Source organism: Entelurus aequoreus, linkage group LG14 (genome assembly GCF_033978785.1).
Source record: "Entelurus aequoreus isolate RoL-2023_Sb linkage group LG14, RoL_Eaeq_v1.1, whole genome shotgun sequence".
NCBI classification, from domain to species: domain Eukaryota; kingdom Metazoa; phylum Chordata; class Actinopteri; order Syngnathiformes; family Syngnathidae; genus Entelurus; species Entelurus aequoreus.
In genome coordinates, this window is record NC_084744.1 from 29981687 (window position 1) to 30003592 (window position 21906).

General features: G+C 35.9%; 1 protein-coding gene across 1 annotated transcript; it reads right to left on the minus strand.

The window, feature by feature from the left end:
* Window positions 1-457: 457 nt before the first annotated feature.
* LOC133664721 (trithorax group protein osa-like) lies at window positions 458-13653 on the minus strand. The gene is made up of 7 exons (XM_062069571.1): window positions 13267-13653; window positions 8222-8395; window positions 6568-6686; window positions 6334-6496; window positions 4024-4136; window positions 663-3963; window positions 458-592 (listed from the first exon to the last, which is right to left on the minus strand). The coding sequence occupies exons 1-7, from the start codon at window positions 13529-13531 to the stop codon at window positions 543-545; spliced, it is 4185 nt and encodes a 1394-aa protein (XP_061925555.1). The 5' UTR covers window positions 13532-13653; the 3' UTR covers window positions 458-542.
* Window positions 13654-21906: the final 8253 nt, after the last annotated feature.

Here is a 21906-nt window from a genome sequence, read left to right on the forward strand (position 1 = left end):
GATAATTTCTTATCAAACATCATCCCTATACACGAAGAAGTCTAAAAAGCTCAAGCATTCAGAGAGTCAAGACTAAACTAAAGTGAAGTGTCAATACAAAAATAATTTGGGCTTTTAAAGTTAGTTAAAGTACCACTGATAGTCACACACACACTAGGTGTGGTGAAATTACCCTCTGCATTTGACCCATCCCCTTGTTCCACCCCGAGAGGTGAGGGGAGCAGTGAGCAGCAGCGGTGGCCGCGTTTGGAGAGTCATTTTGGTGATTTAACCCCAATTCCAACCCTTGATGCTGAGTGCCAAGCAGGGAGGTAACTGGTCCCATTTTTGTAGTCTTTTGGTCTAGTATAGTCTACCAATCTCAGGGCGGACACTAACCACAAGGCCCCTGAGCAGGTTAAGTACTGTTAATTGTGCAAACAATTCACGGCAAAACAAAATAAAGTTTCAACAAGAATGATGTACTTACTGATTTAATAACAAACAGAGCATGTTTTTGTGAGTTTGGCAGTCAAATTAAATAGTTGTACAATGAATGCATGTCATTTTGGCTTATTCCGTTCGGATCCTCCGTCACTGCGATGGCCCAGTCCTGTAATAAACAAGTCACATCAGTGTAAAGACAGTCGTAAGAAATTCATATCACTTGAACAATGACCTACCAAGCCTGTCAGCCACTGATCTCTTGACTTTTGATACTTTTACAGGGACATACGGCAGACTGGTATGTTTGTTGGATTTTGAGTCATCGTTGGAAGGCTTGGCCAGTTCTTTCCCTAGCAATATCCGATGTTGTGGTTTCCTTGCAAAACGTTGGGCAGGGACAGTTTGGTCAACAGCCACTGTCTGGATTTTCTGTTCCGACTCCGAAGCACCAGGCGTTTTACCTGGTGGACCACGTTGTAGTAGCATGTATCCTTTTGGTTCATACGAGTCACGTTTGGAGGATTTCCTTCTTTTTAGAAGTGATGAATGCGGAAAGTAGTTTCGGACTGATGAAGTATTTGCAGCTGCTTCTTCATCTTTAAGCATTGCGTAGGGAGGCAAAGGACCAAGTTCACCCTGAGTTTGTGAAGGGGAAGGTCTTTCCAGGTCCATGGGAGTTGGCATTTGATGTGCGTGTTGGTGCTGCTGAAGTAGTTTGGTAATATAAGACATAGCACCTAAATCGGGTGAATTACTTATGGCGCCATTTTGATTTTGCCCGCCATGTTTGACAGGGACATGAAACGGATTCTGAAAACCGAACTGAGGCGCAACCTGAGGTGATGATTGGCCTTGTGGAGAATGTTCAGTCTCATATGGCCAACTGGAAAAATACACATTGGGGTCAGGAACAAAAGGGGGAATTGGTATCTCAGGAGCTGCTGCCTTGATGGGATTACTTCCTAATAATGCCGGGTTGCCACCTGGTAGCTGGTGGTGGTGTTTTTGACTTTCGTATGTCAACGAGTGACTGGAGGGAAGGACAGAGTCATGTGGTTTTTGAGCAGGCCAGGTGTGACTAATATCATCTCCAAGGCCATAAGTCACAGAGGCAACATATGGAAATCCCTGGGAGATCCCACCAATCACTTTACCATCTGGATCAGAAGGGGTAAGATGATAAAGATGTTGATGAAAAGCAATCTGTGGGCAGCAATTTGAATAACCAGTAGTGCAAAACTTAACACAACCATGTGTTGAACCATGAAGGGACGCTTCCCCTTTAGCAGACTGCGCAGGGCTTTTAACCTGTTGGGAGTGCTTGTTTGGAGAATATGGTGGTAGAGGATGCCATTGGGGTTTCTGACTATGTAGAGGTTTGACAGGTAAACGTTTTTCACTTTCTTCAGGCTTCTCAGTGAAATGTGTATTAGAATATGTTTCACTATCTGAGATTTGTGGTATTTGAGATTGAAAGGACATGTGGACTTGTCCCTGAATTGTTTTCCCAGGAACCTTAGGCTTCTGCTGTTGCGGTGCCTGTGGAGCAAGTGGGGGCTTGATAACTGGTACAGAGTTAAATGGAAAATAAGGATAGGGGTTGACTGGATTCTTTGCATGACCCAGAGGCAGTTCAGGTTGTTTTGGGTCAGATTGCTGAGAAGGTATTGGATTTTTGGAAATCTCTTCAGAAAGGGGTACAGGGTAGACTGGATAGGTATATGGATAATAAGCCTGCTGGTCCTGATCTGGAGGCAATTCAGGCTTTGGTTGTTTGGGAGGCTGTGGATGTTGTACAGGTTTGGTAACTGGTTTATTTTCAGGCTCTGTTATAAAGAAGGAGTAGACTGGCTTCTCCACATAACTCAGTGGCACCTTATGCTGGAACGGCCATGGATTAGGCAATGGCTTTTTGCCTGGTTCTTTAGGGTTTGTGACAGGGTCGAATGGATAGAGGTGTGGATAGGCTGGCTGCTGCTGTTTACACGGAGGAACCTCAGGTTGTTTTGGTTCAAGTGGCATCGGCTTTTTAGATGGTTCAGGGCCAGGCAAAGGATACGGTGAATATGGGTACTTGCAAAGCACGTTACCTGGAGGACACTCAGGTTGTTGTAGAGCTGGCATAGGCTTGTCCATTGGTTTAGGTTCAGACCCTGATAAGGAGTCAAAAGAATAAGGGTGGACTGGCTGATGCTCTTCACCCTGTGAAATTTCAGGGTCTTGCAGTTTAGGATTAGGATTCATTTCAGGTAGCGGCTGTTCAGTCTGACTGGTCTGAGTACCAGGTTTTTGTGGCTGTAGAAGAGGGGGTACAACGGGTTTATCATCAAGTGTTACAGGGTAAAATGAATTGGGATAGGCTGGTTCTACATCTTGACCTAGTTGTACCCCAGGTTTTTTTTCAGGCCATGGCATGTCGAAGAAGGCGTACAATGGCTTCTCTGGACCTGGAGGACCTTCAGGTTGTTTTGATGGAGCAAGCATGGGTTTTTTGTCAGGGTCCTCTATAGGGTTAATTAGTGGGTAAAGTGGATATTGGTAAGGATAAACAGGCTTATGGATATGACCTGGTAAAACCTCAGGTTGTTGTGGTTTAGGGGGCTGTGGAGAAGGAACTGGTTTGGCAACTTGATTTGGGTTTTTTCCTGGCCATGGCATAGGGAAGGGATAAAATGGATTCTCATGACCTGGAGGAACTTCAGGTTGAACAGGCATGGGGGTTTTGTCAAGGTCTGCTCCAGGACTAGGCATAGGGTAAAGTGGATAGGGGTACAAATGGTCAGGCTTGTGAATATGACCTGGAATAACTTCAGGTTGTTGTGGTTTGGGGTACTGTAGGGCAGGCACGGGTTTGGTATCTGGTTCATTTTCAGCCTGTGGTACAGGAGGTACCCCATGTTGAAACTGGTAGGGAACAGGCATGGGATTTTCCACAGGTTTGTGTGGATTTGAAGGTGAAGGATAGACTGGGTGAGGGATATGACCTGGTAAAACCTCAGGTTGTGGTTTAGGGGGCTGTGGAGAAGGAACTGGTTTGGCAACTTGATTTGGTTTATTTCCTGGCCATGGCATAGGGAAGGGATACAATGGCGGATTCTCATGACCTGGAGGAACTTCAGGTTGAACAGGCATGGGTTTTTTGTCAAGGTCTGCTCCAGGACTAGGCATAGGGTAAAGTGGATAGGGGTACAAATGGTCAGGCTTGTGAATATGACCTGGAATAACTTCAGGTTGTTGTGGTTTGGGGTACTGTAGGGCAGGCACGGGTTTGGTATCTGGTTCATTTTCAGCCTGTGGTACAGGAGGTACCCCAGGTTGAAACTGGTAGGGAACAGGCATGGGATTTTCCACAGGTCTGTGTGGATTTGAAGGTGAAGGATAGACTGGGTGAGGGGGATACAACTCATCACCTGGGGCTTGCGGTTGTTTTGGAGCCTGTGTTGGGCCTATTGCGGGTTTAGATTGACCTTGGGTCATTGATGGACAGGAAACCTTAGTTTCTCCTTGTCCCGCCAATAAAACGGTGTACAGTCCATCCTGCAATTAAAACAGTCAGTCAAATACTCCAAACGAAACGTGCAACTTTCAATCACATACCTCCTTCTCCACACAGGGATCATAGCGGACAAAGATGGTCACACCTTTATGTTCAACTACACTGATCCTACATTTGGGTGCTGCAGTAATCAACCCCTCCCAGGTGCCATTCACTGGAAAGAATTACAATGAATTACAACTTAGCCACTTTTGCTTGCAGTTCAATCCATCATACATCTTTGTGGACAAAGAAACAGGTGGCAGTTAAATACTGTACAGTGGAACCTCCAGTCCAACCATGGCGCTGGTTGAGGGGTGTAACGATACATGCATATATTTTGGAATTTTCTAAATCGGTAAACAAAGTGAAGAACAGGAAGTTTGCCTCGAGTCGTACGTCAACAAGGTAAACTTAGTGCAGCCTACTTTGGCTTGCGTGAGCAATGGTTAGCAATAGTGCTAAGGAGAAGCTAGAATTTAAGATTTTCCGTCACGTTTTCTATTTGGGAACACTTTGCCTTCTTTTGGCACATGCTGAGGGACAAACTGATAAAACAAACTATAAAATTAACTATTAATGCAGCAGACAGGGGGTTTAATCTACAAATTCACACTGTTTCGGTTACACTTTGTATTGCTAGACTTGACTTAAAAATATATATATATATACTTTTGGCCCAAAGCATTTATTTTTTACTGGCCCTGAGTGTAATCTTAAGAGTTATTCATTATTGACACACAATATTAGACTAATTTGTATGATCACCTACAAAGTAGGTGACCATACAAATTGGTATAGTACCACGATACTAATTAATCATATTCGGTACAAAACCGCCTCAGAGAAGTACTGGTCCGCCGGCTTCAAAATGTAAACAAACACCATTGGTGGATCTACACCAACTTAAAAGCCCTTTTTAAAAAAGCCTTTTTTTTTTTTTTAGATATATGCATACTAGTTATAGCTATTTGGCTATACTAGTTTTTATTTGTATTTATTTCTTTATCTTTTTTTATTTTTTAATACACTGTAGCACTTTGAGATTGTTTACTCAATATAAAGTGCTTTTTACAAATAAAATGGGGCGGCATGGCGTAGTGGGTAGAGCGCCCGTGTCAGAAACCTGAGGGTTGCAGGTTCGCTCCCCGCCTCTTACCATGCCGTTGTGTCCTTGGGCAGGACACTTCACCCTTGCCCCCGGTGCCGCTCATACTGGTGAATGAATGTTGAATGAATGATAGGTGGTGGTCGGAGGGGCCGTAGGCGCAAATTGGCAGCCACGCTTCCGTCAGTCTACCCCAGGGCAGCTGTGGCTATGAAAGTAGCTTACCACCACCAGGTGTGAATGAATGATGGGTTTTTAACATGTAAAGCGACTTTGGGTACTTAGAAAAGCGCTATATAAATCTCAGGTATTATTATTATTATTAAAATCTATTATTATTATTATTATTAAAAGGGGCTGTCTCTTTCCGTTATCAAACAGTCTGCATTAAGGGATACAGTCCTTGAAGCACACATGATTGTGTGTGCTGCTGGTCCAATACATTTTCATTAATTACTATTTTTTATGTAATTGTTTTTATATTGTTTTACTTTCTTTTTTTATTCAAGAAAACGTTTATTTATCTTATTTAATTTTTTTTAAAAAGGACCTTATATTCACCAGACCAGAATGTCAATGAAAGATTGCTCAAAAGGGTTCTTAAAACCAGGTCCAGTTCAGATTATGCTCAGCAACACACACTTCTTACATAAGATTTTATGTGTGAGTGTTTTTACTTGTTTTAAATGTTTTGGTCCTAAATGATCTCAGTAAGATATTACAGCTTGTTGCTGAGATTTGATGACCTATATTGAGTAAAACATGCTTGAAACTAGAATATCAAGTGATGCAAAGCTGTGTCATCAACACTCACAAGTATAAAACTACTTTTTTAAAGTAGTAATTTTTTATTTAAAGCATGTAAAAAAAAAAAAATCATGACTTTGACACAATTGTGTCTCATAATTAAAACAGATGACAGCCAAATTTACTTTTGCTGTTTTATTTTCAATGAAACAATAGAAAATATGTACTCATATAGTAGTACACTTGTTATTAGTGAGAATATACTTATTTTAAAAAGGTATTTTTGGGTTTATTGAGGTTAGCTAATTTTACTTGTTTTGGAAAGTCTTGACAAGCCAAATTTTCTTGATCTATTGGCAGATAATTTTGCTTAGTTCAAATAAAATACTTCTAATTTGTTTTTTCTTGTTTTTGAATACTGACTTTTTGCAGTGTGACCACAAATCGTCCATTTTGGGGGTGGGATCTACTGTATCCCCATCATGGATGTGAATCAAAGTAAGTAAAAGCAACTTACACTTTATTTTAATGTCGGAGGCATAGGGAACCCGCTCAAATTTGACAAACATGCCCGCAGCATGGCAGGTGACCATCGGTGTGTTTGAAGACCGTCCCATCAACGGGCAAGTCATCCTCACAGGAAGCCCCCACCAAAGTAATGGCAGTACATAACTATCCTCCTTAAAAAAAAAAAAAATAATAAAAATTGTTAACATAAATTCCTGTGTGTGGGCAGTTTTCGGCACAATACCTGAAGAGTGACAAAGCAGCCGTTGTAAGGAGCGACCAAGACCGTACCGCTCGGTGTGGACCCGATGGTGTAACCACAGCTTTGTGGCAGCATGGACAGAGGCAGAGGGGATAGACTCCCTAGAACACAAAACATGATCATTAAGAGTGCGCCTGAGTACGGTATACCGGTATTAGTATTGTACCGCGATACTAATTAACCATATTCGGTACTATACCACCTTCTGTCGTCGTCATGACATTGCTGGTTTACGAGCAGAGGAGCATGTTCAGCAGCGCACAATCACGGAGTACTTACAAGCACACACAGTGTGTAGACAGAAAAGGGAGAACGGACGCATTTTGATCTAAAAACTGACAATAAAAGGTGTGAAACACCCTCAGGAAGAGCTGCTTTAAGACATGGCTAGCTAGCGGCTAACGTCCATCCGCAGTGTTTTAGCTACTTCTAAATGACTAATCCTGGTCTCCATGGCAACAAATAAAGTAAGTTTCTTGCAGGACGAGGAATGGCTAAACATGATTCACTACACACCGTAGCCCAATGTAAACAAACGCCATGGATCTACACCTAACAGCCACTGTAATGATACCAAGTACAGGAGCGTATCTGGTTGATACTACTATGATTACGTCGACATTTTTCAGCATCACATCTTTCGTTTTTTTCAAATGTATATTATGTTTATAAACTCAGGAAATATGTTCCTGGACACATGAGGACTTTGAATATGACCAAAGTATGATCCTGTAACTCAGGGGTCCCCAGCATCCAAAATCCGGCCCACAGGAAGTCCCAAGTTAAAAAAAAAATAAATAAATTTTAATCTTTCTTTTCTAATCCATTTTCTACCGCTTGTTACTCTTGGTGTCTCCTAGTCGCTCAGGCAAATCGTATTGTCTAAAAATTAATTTTCCCATCGATAACGTGACAATGTTAAATGTTGATGAAAATCAATGTTAAATGACAAAACGGATTATAAAGACAGTGTGTGTGTGTATATATGTACACACACACACACACACACACACACACACACACACACACACACACACACATATATACATATACATATATATATATATATATATATATATATATATATATATATATACACACACACACACATCCTGGCCCCCGGCCAAATTTCTTTAACCCAGTAAGGCCCCTGAGTCAAAAAGTTTGGGGACCCCTGCTGTAACTACCTGGTATCGGCTTGATACCCAAATGTGTGGTATCATCCAAAACTAATGTAAAGCGTCCAAACAGAAGAATAAGTGATTAGTACATTTGAACACAAGTTTAGATAGAACATGTTAAAAAAGAAAGTAAGCAGATATTAACAGTAAATGATTAATAATTAATTTTCTACCACTTGTCCCTGATAATTTGGACAAATTAATAGAATGGAAAATGACACAATATGTTACTGCATAATTAGGAGCCTTTGTTTGTTTACTTATTACTAAAAGACAAGTTGTCTTGTATGTTCACTATTTTATTTAAGGACAAACTTGCAATAAGAAACAGGTTTAATGTACCCTAAGATTTTTTGTTCAAATAAAGTCAATAATGCAATGTTTTGTGGTCCCCTTTATTTAGAAAAGTATGAAAATAATTTTAGTACCGGTACCAAAATATTGGTCAAACCTACCCCTGTCAACCAATATCAAGGATCCTGGAGTGGAAGGAGTATCTTGGACCTGAAGCTTCATGGAGTCAGCAGTACATTCCACTTTAGGATCCATCTGAAGGAGCTGCCTCACATTTCTCTGGTCTGGTCTGAAGAAACCTGCAGGACCACTGGACTGCATGGACACGTCCCACCCTTTCCAAGATGTCACTCAATCGTGAGTACTCTCCACATTCAGATGGTTAACATACAGGTGAAACTCCAAAAAATGTGAATATCGTGCAAAAGCTTGGTTTATACCAGCAATTGGATTTACAAGGTGAAACAAATGGCAGGCTCATAAAATACAAATCAAGGCATTTCAAGACATCTTTTGATAGTTATGGAATACATCAGGGGTGTTAAACAAACGGCCCGTGAACAGGTTTTATCCGGCCCGCGAGACGAGTTTGCCAAGTATAAAAATGTATTTATTTTAAAATAAATGGGAAAAAAAACTGCAAAAAAAAAACAAAAAACACAGTAATAATAATATTTAGATATATCAAATAAAATAATAGTAAATTAAGAATACTAATCAGAAATAAAATATAAACAGTAAATCATTATATATATATATATATATATATATATATATATATATATATATAGCGACTTGTCCAGGGTGTATCCCGCCTTCCGCCCGATTGTAGCTGAGATCGGGGTCGCGCTGGAGCCTAAGGGAATAAGCGGTAGAAAATGGATGGATGGATATATAAAATAAATTATATATATATATATATATATATATATATATATATATATATATATATATATATATATATATATATATATATATATATATATATATATATATATATATATTTAATACACACATACATATGTGTATGTAATATATAAAATAAATAATATTATTTATTTAATACACATATATATTGTATATATACATATACATACAGAATTATTTACTGTTTATATTTTATTTCTGAATAGTATTCTTAATTTTTAATTTTCCTGAGGGAACTCTCCAGAAGGAATCAAGTTCGTTCGTTCCAGCCATCCATCTATAATTATTTACTATCTGTTTATATTATTTTATTTCTGATTAGTATTCTTAATTTACTATTATTTTATTTATTTAATTATTAATCTCTAAAAATTATTACTTTGTTTTGCTGCTTTTTTCTTTTTATTTGGCGGGGGTGGCACCGTTGGGATATAAACAAAATATTCTGACATTTGGGGCAGAATAGATATATGACGTATGCAAATATGTAATGGGTAGGAATGTCGGATGTCAAAAATTTAATGAAAAAAAACAGAGCCGAAACTATTGAATGAAAGAAACTGCTGTTCTAAATTCTATATTTTCTGAATACATTGTGACAATGTTCAGTCAACTCATTGGTGTTCATTTTCAATCTATCAAGATAAAAAAATATCAAAATCAAATTACAGTATGTTATTTATGTAGTTTGCTCATTTTCTTCGACTGGTGCACTGTGTTTTTTTGTTTGTTTTTAACATATGTAGCATCATCTACCAAGAATTGCTATTGCGACATCTAGTGGACACATTTAGAACAGCAGTATCATTCAAAAAATTTGGCTCATTATTATAAAGTTAAGTTAAAGTTCCAATGATTGTCTCACACACACTAAGTGTGGTGAAATTTGACCCATCCCCTTGTTCCACCCAGAGGTGAGAGCAGTGAGCAGCAGCGTGGCCATGCTCGGGGATCATTTTGGTGATTCAACCATTGTTCTATTAACATTGTTGGTATATTCATTCTTCCTACATTGTTGATAATTATTGTTAGTGTAATAATTATTGTTAGCTGTGGTAATGTCACTATGATACAACATCTGTATTATAATCCTTGAACAAAGTAACAGTGAAACTCATGTGAATAATCACTGAATGGAGAACTGGGGGTGGGATTAAATAAATTATCTTCTTCCCACTCCCTTTCAGGCAAAACTGGACAATAATGCATTACATACTATACATTACCTTTTGCACTATATTAATTAGGGACCGAATGTCCCTTTGGGACAGAGGACCCTATTGTAATTGTAAGGTTTTATTCTCTTTCTTTATTATTATACCGCCACGTCTTTGAGCTGTAATTTGACCCCCTTAACATGCTTCAAAACTCACCAAATTTGACACACACATCAGGACTGGCGAAAATTGCGATTTAATTAAAAAAAAAAACCCCCAAAACTCAAAATTGCGCTCTAGCGCCTCTTAGGAAGAAAACAGACAAAACTGCCTGTAACTTCCAGTAGGACCGACAAAACTGCCTGTAACTTCCAGTAGGAATGTTGTAGAGACATGAAACAAAAACGTCTATGTAGGTCTCACTTAGACCTGGATTTCGTACACTGACATCCTTCAGCAAAAATCAGCAGGAAGTTTGCAATTCCCCCTTCAAAACAAAAGTTTTGTAAAAACAGTCACCTTTGCCTCTTTGAGCTGTAATTTGACCCCCTTAACATGTTTCAAAACTCACCAAACTGGACACACACATCAGGACTGGCGAAAATTGCGATATAATCAAAAAACCAAACTCTAAATTGCGCTCTAGCGCCCCCTAGGAATAAAACAGACAAAACTGCCTGTAACTTCCAGTAGGAATGTCGTAGAGACATGAAACGAAAACCTCTATGTAGGTCTCACTTAGACCTACATTTCATATATTGACAACCCCCAGCAAAAAAACAGGAAGTTTTCAATTCCCCCTTCAAAACAAAAGTTTAGTAAAAACAGTCACCTTTTTTCAAACATCATCTCCTCTTAGCGCGTTTGTCGTGTCGGCTTCAAACTAGCACAGGAGAGATTGAACCCTTCTGATTAAAAGTTGATGAAAGAGTTTAAATTACTGCTCCGGTTTGGATTTTGTGTGCCGTCAAAGTCGGTCCCGTCCATCGCTGCTTGCAGCTTTAATTTATATTATGTGTTGTCAACTTTGTCATTGCCTGAAATAAATAAATAAATGAAAAAAATAATAAAAAATGAACCCCCAGTTACAATCCTTGATGCTGAGTGCCAAGCAGGGAGGTAATGGGTCCCATTTTTATAGTCTTTGGTATGACTCTGCCGGGGTTTGAACTCACGACCTACCGATCTCAGTGCGGACACTCTAACCACTTTAATGTTCGTCAACTCAGTGTTAATTTTCAATCTATCAAGATAAAAAAATATCAGAATCAAATTACAGCAGGGGTGTCCAAACCTTTTCCACTGAGGGCCGCACACTGAAAAATCAAAGCAAGCGGGGGCCATTTTGATATTTTTTATTTTAAAAACCAATACAATATTTGTATAAAAAAATATACATTTAGGCTTCCACTCAAGCTTGATCCTGGGGACCCCAAAGGGTTTTGGTCAAAAAAAATATATAAAATGTGTCATTATTCAGTATTATTATTATTCAAGTTTTAAATCTCTAGATCAACATTAGGTCCATCTGTCAATATAACGCTTTTAAATATTTAAGTTGTATGCTCTTTTTGTCAAAGAAAACCTTTTTTTTTTTTTAATGGAAAAAATACAAAATACGCAATATTTTCACCCAATAAAATTTTTAAGTGTAATATTTGAGATTATATAATAACTGGAGCCTTAAAAAGGTCAATGACTCATAACACCATTGATTTTTATTCATTGTTATTTTTTAAGCAATGACACTTAAAAACTAATCACACTAAAATTATTGGGGATCCAAAAGGGTCCTACTCATTAAAGTGTTAAATAAATATATTTTTTTACTGTTTACTTTGAACACAATAATCTCGAGATCAACTTCAGATCCATCCGTCAATTATACATTTTGTTGTTTATGTTTTGTTTGTTCGTTTTAGGCCCTTTAAAAAAAAAAAAAAAACAGCTCAGTTTTTTGTAGGGCAAACAAAATATGCATTTTCCCCAAAAAATATCTCAAAGTGGAATATTTAATGTGACATAATTGGAGCCTTTAATAGGTCAATAATTCATAATGAGATTGATTATTATTTTTTAAAGAAAGAAACAGCCTGCATGGCAGCTTTGTGTTATTAGAGTGAACATTGCAACATTTTCTTGTTACATTTCACCTGTTTGCTCTTTTATACCACTTTTTATGTTTTTAATTTTTTTTCAATAGTATTTTTAAAATGTGCCGTGGGGCCGTTAAAAAATGACCTGCGGGCCGCAAATGGCCCCCGGGCCGCACTTTGGGCACCCCTGAATTACAGGATGTTATTTATGTAGTTTGATCATTTTCCTCAACTGGTGTCGATTTTCATTTCTTGTTTCTTTTTATTATTACTATTATTATTATTGTTTTTGTTATTCATTCTTGAATGGCTTTTTTGTTTTTTGCAAAATTTGTTTTTGTTTTGTCTACATATTCGAAATAAACATGAAAGAAAGAAAGGAAAGAAAGTGTACTTACATATGTAAAAAAAAAAAAACACATGCATCATTACCTACAAAGAATTGCTATTGTGACATCTAGTGGACACATTTAGAACAGCAGTTTCTTTCATTCAAAAAATTTTGGCTCATTTTTATACTTCGCAAACTCATCCCGCGGGCCGGATAAAACATGATTTGTACAATTTCAGAATGTGCTTGTTCTATTTTTAAACAAATAACCATTTGAAGTTGTCTTTATTTTTCAGTTATCGTGCCGTGATTTTACCAGTCCGACCCACTTGGGGGAGTAGATTTTTCTCCACGCGAGTTTGACACCCCTGGAATAGATTTGATGAAAACCTCAAACTGGAAAAATTCCCGAAACTAAACCATGATCGTCAAAATGAAGAAAGCTTGACATAAGTAGCTTAGTCATGACTTTATACCACGAATTGATTAACGTGGACTTAAACAAGTTGAAAAACTTATTGGGGGTGTTACCATTTAGTGTTCAATTGTACGGAATATGTACTGTACTGTGCAATCTACTAATAAAAGTTTCAATCAATCAATTTAATTACTGAAATGAATACTTTTACACTATGCACTTTTTTTTTGGAGTTTCACCTGTACATGCAAACAATGATAACTGAAGTCTTACATACCCATGTCTGCTTGGTAATCGGAATCCACATCCAGGTCGTCACTTGAGGGTCTGGTGTGGCCTCCGACTTCTTGTTGAAAGATTAAGAGTCTTCCACCGTAGACGGCGTTGCTTTTGTCCCCGCTTTGACTCAACGTGGCGTTGCGTCTCGATCTGATCGATGCCTTCCACCTGGTCAGTTCGGAGCATTGGCAAAACGTACTCGCAACCAGGACAAGTCCCAAATACAGTAAAATCTTAGAGCCCCAATGCGCTCTACACGCCATTGGAACAAAAGACGAAGCACTGCACAGAGAGGCGTGCAGGGGGAAGCTGAGGACCTAAAACACAGAAGGCTGAGAAGCAACTAATTAATGAGGGGGAAAGGGCCAAACCTCAACAGGTGTTGGCAATACTCCAATGAAAGGTCAAAGCCTATTGGTCAGGTCCACCTGCACATTGCTCTATTTATTTGCCTTGTCTTTAACTTACATGAAAACATTATTAATGTAGCGCTGAGACAGCAAGATGAATTACAAACAATTTAAAAACACCCCTCAGGATTCAGATGTTGAATTAAAAAACATTAAAAATTAGAATGTGTGTTTCAATAATTTTAACACATTTTAATAATAATTTTTAAAAAATTAATGATTTTACCGGCACATTCTAAAAATACTATTATAAAAATTGATGGATAAAAAAATTGGAATAACAGAGCAAACAAGTGAAATATGATGAGAAAAAGCTGCTATGGCGCAAAAAAAATAATGATTCAAAATAGATGTTGTTATAAATAATTGACCTACTCAAGGCTCCAATTATTTCACTTCAAAAAATCCGCTTTAAAATATTTTTTTGGGGAAAATATTGCATATTTTGTCTGTTTGCCATATAAAAAACTAAGTTTTCCATGACAAAAATGGTATGAAACAAACAAAACAGGAAATCCTAAAAAAAATATTAAAATAATTAATAGATAAGAAATTGGAATAAAAGAGCAAACAAGTGAAATATGATGAGAAAAAGCTGCAGTGTTGACTCTAATAACACAAAACTACCATGCAGGCTGTTTTTTGTCCTTTAAAACTGCTATGGCGCAAAAATAATAATGAATCAAAATCGACGTTGTTGGGAATAATTGACCTATTCAAGGCTAAAATTATTTCACTTTAAAAAATTCTAGTTTGAAATATTTTTGGGGGGAACATATTGCATATTTTGTCTGTTTGCCATATAAAAAAAACTAAGTTTTTCATGACAAAAAGGGTATGAAACAAACAAAACAGGAAATCCTAAAAATACTATTAAAATAATTAATAGATAAAAAATTGGAATAAAAGAGCAAACAAGTGAAATATGATGAGAAAAAGCTGCAGAGTTGACTCTAATAACACAAAACTGCCATGCAGGCTGTTTTTTGTCATTTAAAACTGCGATGGCGCAAAAATAATAATGAATCAAAATATATGTTCTTATGAATAATTGACCTACTCAAGGCTAAAATTATTTCACCTTAAAAAATTCTAGTTTTAAATATTTTTTGGGGGAAAATATTGCATATTTTGTCTGTTTGCCATATAAAAAACTATGTTTTTCATGACAAAAAGGGTATGAAACAAACAAAGCAGGAAATTCTAAAAATACTATTAAAAAAATTAATAGATAAAAAATTGGAATAAAAGAGCAAACAAGTGAAATATGATGAGAAAAAGCTGCAGTGTTGACTCTAATAACACAAAACTGCCATGCAGGCTGTTTTTTGTCCTTTAAAACTGCTATGGCGCAAAAATAATAATGAATCAAAATCGATGTTGTTATGAATTGACCTACTCAAGGCTCCAATTATTTCACTTCAAAAATTCCACTTTGAAATATTTTTTTGAGGGAAAATATTGCGTATTTTGTCTGTTTGCCATATAAAAAACTAAGTTTTCTATGACAAAAAGGGTATGAAACAAACAAAACAAGAAATTCTAAAAATATTATTAAAATAATTAGTAGATAAAAAAATTGGAATAAAAGAGCAAACAAGTGAAATATGATGAGAAAAAGCTGCAGTGTTGACTCTAATAACACAAAACTGCCATGCAGGCAGTTTTTTTCCCCATTTAAAAATGCTATGGCGCAAAAATAATAATGAATGAATCAATATTGTTATGAATAATTGACCTATTCAAGGCTCCAATTATTTCACTTTAAAAAATTCCACTTTGAAATATTTTTTTGGGAAAATATTGCATATTTTGTCTGTTTGCCATATAAAAAACTATGTTTTCTATGACAAAAAGGGTATGAAACAAACAAAACAGGACATTTTAAAAATATTATTAAAATAATTAGTAGATAAAAAAATTGGAATAAAAGAGCAAACAAGTGAAATATGATGAGAAAAAGCTGCAGTGTTGACTCTAATAACACAAAGCTGCCATGCAGGCTATTTTATTTCCTTTAAAACTCCTATTGTGCAAAAATAATAATGAATTAAAATCAATATTGTTATGAATAATTGACCTATTCAAGGCTCCAATTTTTTCACTTTAAAAAATTCCACTTTGAAATATTTTTTTGGGGGGAAATATTGCATATTTTGTCTGTTTGCCATATAAAAAACTATGTTTTCTCTGACAAAAAGGGTATGAAACAAACAAAACAGGAAATCCTAAAAATACTATTAAAAAAATTAATAGATAAAAAATTGGAATAAAAGAGCAAACAAGTGAAATGTGATGAGAAAAAGCTGCAGTGTTGACTCTAATAACACAAAACTGCCATGCAGGCTGTTTTTTTCCTTTAAAACGGCTATTGTGCAAAAATAATAATGAATCAAAATAGATGTTGTTATGAATTATTGACCTATTCAAGGCTCCAATTATTTCACTTCGAAACTTCTGCTTTAAAATATGTTTTGGGGGGAAAATATTGCATATGTTGTCTGTTTGCCATATAAAAAACTATGTTTTTCATGAAAAAAAGGGTATGAAACAAACAAAACAGGAAATCCTAAAAATACTATTAAAAAAATTAATAGATAAAAAATTGGAATAAAAGAGCAAACAAGTGAAATATGATGAGAAAAAGCTGCAGTGTTGACTCTAATAACACAAAACTGCCATGCAGGCTGTTTTTTCCCTTTTAAAACTGCTATGGCGCAAAAATAATAATGAATCAAAATAGATGTTATTATGAATAATTGACCTACTCAAGGCTCCAATTATTTCACTTTAAAAAATTCTAGTTTGAAATATTTTTTGGGGGGGAAATATTTTATATTTTGTCTGTTTGACATATAAAAAACTAAGTTTTCCATGACAAAAAGGGTATGAAGGGTATGGATAAAAAAATTGGGAGAAAAGAGCAAACAAGTGAAATATGATGAGAAAAAGCTGCAGTGTTGACTGTAATAACACAAAACTGCCATGCAGGCTGTTTTTTTTCTTTAAAACTGCTATGGCGCAAAAATAATAATGAATCAAAATAGATGTTGTTATTAATAATTGACCCACTCAAGGCTAAAATTATTTCACTTTAAAAAAATTCTAGTTTGAAATATTTTTTGAGGAAAATATAGCATATTTTGTCTGTTTGCCATATAAAAAAACTCAATCAATCAATCAATGTTTATTTATATAGCCCTAAATCACAAGTGTCTACGTTTTTCATGACAAAAAGGGTATGAAACAAACAAAACAGGAAATCTTAAAAATACTATTAAAAAAATTAATAGATGAAAAATTGGAATAAAAGAGCAAACAAGTGAAATATGATGAGAAAAAGCTGCAGAGTTGACTCTAATAACACAAAGCTGCCATGCAGGCTGTTTTTTTTCCTTTAAAACTGCTATTGTGCAAAAATAATAATGAATCAAAATAGATGTTGTTATGAATAATTGACCTACTCAAGGCTAAAATTATTTCACCTTAAAAAATTCTAGTTTGAAATATTTTTTTGGGGAAAATATTGCATATTTTGTCTGTTTGCCATATAAAAAAACTATGTTTTTCATGACAAAAAGGGTATGAAACAAACAAAACAGGAAATCCTAAAAATACTATTAAAATAATTAATATATAAAAAATTGGAATAAAAGAGCAAACAAGTGAAATATGATGGGGAAAAGCTGCAGTGTTGACTCTAATAACACAAAACTGCCATGCAGGCTGTGTTTGTCATTTAAAACTCCTATTGTGCAAAAATAATAATGAATTAAAATCAATGTTGTTATGAATAATTGACCTATTCAAGGCTCCAATTATTTCACTTCAAAAATTCCACTTTAAAATATTTTTTGGTGGGGAAATATTGCATATTTTGTCTGTTTGCCATATAAAAAACTATGTTTTTCATGACAAAAAGGGTATGAAACAAACAAAACAGGAAATCCTAAAAATAATATAATTTTTTTTTATAGATATACCTGTATATATACTGTATATATATATGTATGTACATATATATAAATAAATGTATATAACTTGGCTCTCCAGGTACCACCACAATGATTGACATTAAAATACAGTAGCGTAATAGGCCCAAGTATTCCTTAAAAACAATGTAAAAGTATTATTCCACAAGTATATCCAATATTTTTGTCCACTAAATTGCACACAGCTCGAACAGTAACACTGTTTCAATATACGAAAATAAAACACTGTACTTTAATCAAGTGGTTTTTTTTGGTGTACTACTAAATGGAGCCTGTGTACCACTACAGTTTGAGAATCACTGGTATATTGTCTGTACAAAAATGTATAACTGCCTCATGAATACTGCTTAGTATTATGACACAATTCCATATGCATATTGATATATAGTGGCAGCCCTGGACAAGAGATGGTACCCGGCATGTTGATTGCATTTACTGTACACCAGTGTTTCTTAACCGTACTAGAGCGCCCCCTGGAATGTAATACATGTGTTTTTCAGCTGTGGTCCGTATAGGCAGAAACAGTACTAAGTTGTAATACACTTTTCCACCACTCGTGGCAGTAATGACAATATAAAACAAACAGAAGAACTCTGGCGCTAAAGTCGTGGAGAAATTTCTTAAGCGCAAAAATTATGACTAAAGTGGTGAAGCTGTATTTTCATTGACAGTTTAGTTAAGAAACCTATTATTATTTTTATTTTAGCACAACATAGTACATATTCTATGTGTTGTTTATTTGGTTAGTACTTATTTTTCAAATCAGCCTGACCTAAGCCTAAGGTTTATTTGTTAAATTAATAATAATGCTTTTATATCATTTGACAAGGTAGTAAATTGTAAGTAGGTTAGATATAATTATTGATTATGATCAACATCAAGAGTAAAATTACTAATTCAGTGTTAATATTGAGTGGTTCCCGGGCTCTTCTGTAGTGGAAAAGTTACACACACACACATATATATATATATATATATATATATATATATATATATATATATATATATATATATATATATAGATATATATAGATATATATATATATATATATATATATATATATATATATATATATATATATATATATATATATATATATACATACATACATACATACATACATACATACATACATATATATATATATATATATATATATATATATATATATATATATATATATATATATATATATATATATATATATATATATATATATATATACAAAATCTCCTGAGGATTGAGGAAAACCCCTCATGAAACAGGCCTGTAGAGATGAAATAGTCTTGTAATGATAAATGATAAATGGGTTATACTTGTAAAGCGCTTTTCTTCCTTCAAGGTACTCAAAGCGCTTTGACAGTATTTCCACATTCACCCATTCACACACACATTCACACACTGATATATATATATATATGTATATATGGGTACCAGTCATTATATCTATGTTACATGGGACAATGAACATTAATGAACATATAAAATGTAAATGTGCAAGATTGTAGCCGAAGGCTAATTTCCATCTGCAGTCCCTGGCAAGTTGATGTTATAATATATAGATATTGTATAAACCCGGGGTTCTTAACCTTTTTGACCTCGGACCTAACAGAGGGGCCCAGGGCCCACTTAAATATTACACTGAATAAGTCATTTTACTCCTGATTGTAATCATATTTATTAATTATTCCTTCACAACTTACAGCCTTGTCAAATGACATGAAACCATTTGTTAATCACCAAGACTATAATCAAGGCTTAGGTCTGGCAGCACGGTGGAAGAGGGGTTAGTGTGTCCGCCTCACAATACGAAGGTCCTGGGTTCGATCCTGCGCTCGGGATCTTTCTGAATGTAAACAAATGCCAAGAGTGGATCTACACCTGCCATCCACTGTAATGATACCAATTACAAGAGCGTATCTAGTCGATACTATGATTACGTCGATATTTTTATCGTCACAAAATCATTTTCCCATTTAAAAAAAAAATAAAAAATTGTTTATTAACTCAGGAAATACGTCCATGGACACATGAGGACTTTAAATAAGACCAATGTATGATCCTGTAACTACTTGGTATCGGATTGATACCCAAATGTGGCATCATCCAAAACTAATGTAAAGCATCCAAACAACAGAAGAAAAGTGTTTATTACATTTTAACAGTGTAGATGGAACGTGTTAAAACAGAAAATAACCAGATATGAACAAGTAGATTAATAAACAATTTCCTACCGCTTGTCCCTCATAATTTGGACAAAATAATAGAATGAGAAATGACATGTTACTGCATACGTCAGCAGACAAATTATGAGCCTTTGTTTGCTTACTACTAAAAGACAAGTTGTCTTTTAGTACATAGGTGCCAAACTCAAGGGCCGGGGGCCAAATATGGCCCCGCCACATTATTTTATGTGGCCCGCGAAAGCCTGGAAATAACATGCGTTAATAAAATGCTTAATCTTTTCTTACTAACTATATTTGTTCTTTTCCTTTTGACATTAAAAATCACGTACTGCATATCTTTTAAAAGTCAATACTATCAAAATCTAAATATTATATAATGTATTGCAAAAATACTTTTTGTTCAAATAAAGATAATTCCTGTACTTAAATATCTGCTTGACTTATGATTTCAAAACAAATGATCAACCAAATTATAGACTGTGAAATTGACAATAGATGTATGATTAAATTCCGCCAACTGAGTTTTTTTAGCGTGAAATCAACTTTTGTACTGTTTTTTTCCACATACAGTGAGACACTAAAACATTAAAAAACAAACAAAGCATTAAAGGCCTACTGAAAGCCACTACTACCGACCACGCAGTCTGATAGTTTATATATCAATGATGAAATCTTAACATTGCAACACATGCCAATACGGCCGGGTAAACTTATAAAGTGACATTTTTAATTTCCTGCGAAACTTCCGGTAGAAAACGTCTCGGTATGATGACGTATGCGCGTGACGTCACGGAGTGAACGGAAGTATTGGGACACCATTGTATCCAATACAAACAGCTCTGTTTTCATCGCAAAATTCCACAGTATTCTGGACATCTGTGTTGGTGAATCTTTTGCAATTTGTTTAATGAACAATGGAGACTGCAAAGAAGAAAGCTGTAGGTGGGATCGGTGTAGTAGCGGCTGGCTGCAGCAACACAACCAGGAGGACTTTGACTTGGATAGCAGACGCGCTATCCGACAACCGCACGGATGATCGGGTGAAGTCCTTCGTCCTTCCGTCGATCGCTGGAACGCAGGTGAGCACGGGTGTTGATGAGCAGATGAGGGCTGGCTGGCGTAGGTGGATAGCTAATGTTTTTATCATAGCTCTGTGAGGTCCCGTTGCTAAGTTAGCTTCAATGGCGTCATTAGCAACAGCATTGTTAAGCTTCGCCAAGCTGGAAAGCATTAACCGTGTAGTTACATGTCCATGGTTTAATAGTATTGTTGATCTTCTGTCTATCCTTCCAGTCAGGGGTTTATTTCTTTTGTTTATATCTGCATTTGAGCCTGATGCTATCACGTTAACTCCGTAGCTAAAGTGCTTCGCCGATGTATTGTCGTGGAGATAAAAGTCACTGTGAATGTCCATTTTGCGCTCTCGACTCTCATTTTCAAGAGGATATAGTATCCGAGGTGGTTTAAAATACAAATCCGTGATCCACAATAGAAAAAGGAGAACGTGTGGAATCCAATGAACCAGCTTGTACCTAAGTTACGGTCAGAGCGAAAAAAGATACGTCCTGCACTGCACTCTAGTCCTTCACTCTCACGTTCCTCATCCACAAATCTTTCATTCTGGCTCAAATTAATGGGGTAATCGTCGCTTTCTCGGTCCAAATCGCACTCGCTGCTGGTGTAAACAATGGGGAAATGTGAGGAGCCTTTCAACCTGTGACGTCACACTACTTCCAGTACAGGCAAGGCTTTTTTTATCAGCGACCAAAAGTTGCGAACTTTATCGTCGATGTTCTCTACTAAATCCTTTCAGCAAAAATATGGCAATATCGCGAAATGATCAAGTATGACACATAGAATGGATCTGCTATCCCCGTTTAAATAAAAAAAAATCATTTCAGTAGGCCTTTAAAACAAGATTTTACAGTAAAAACAAACAAACTGGCTGCTATGTTGCTTGAATTTTACCGCTAAAAACCGTGGTATTGTTTTTCCATTCTATAAGCAGTAAGATTTCATGGGATTTAGCGATTAGGAGTGACAGATTGT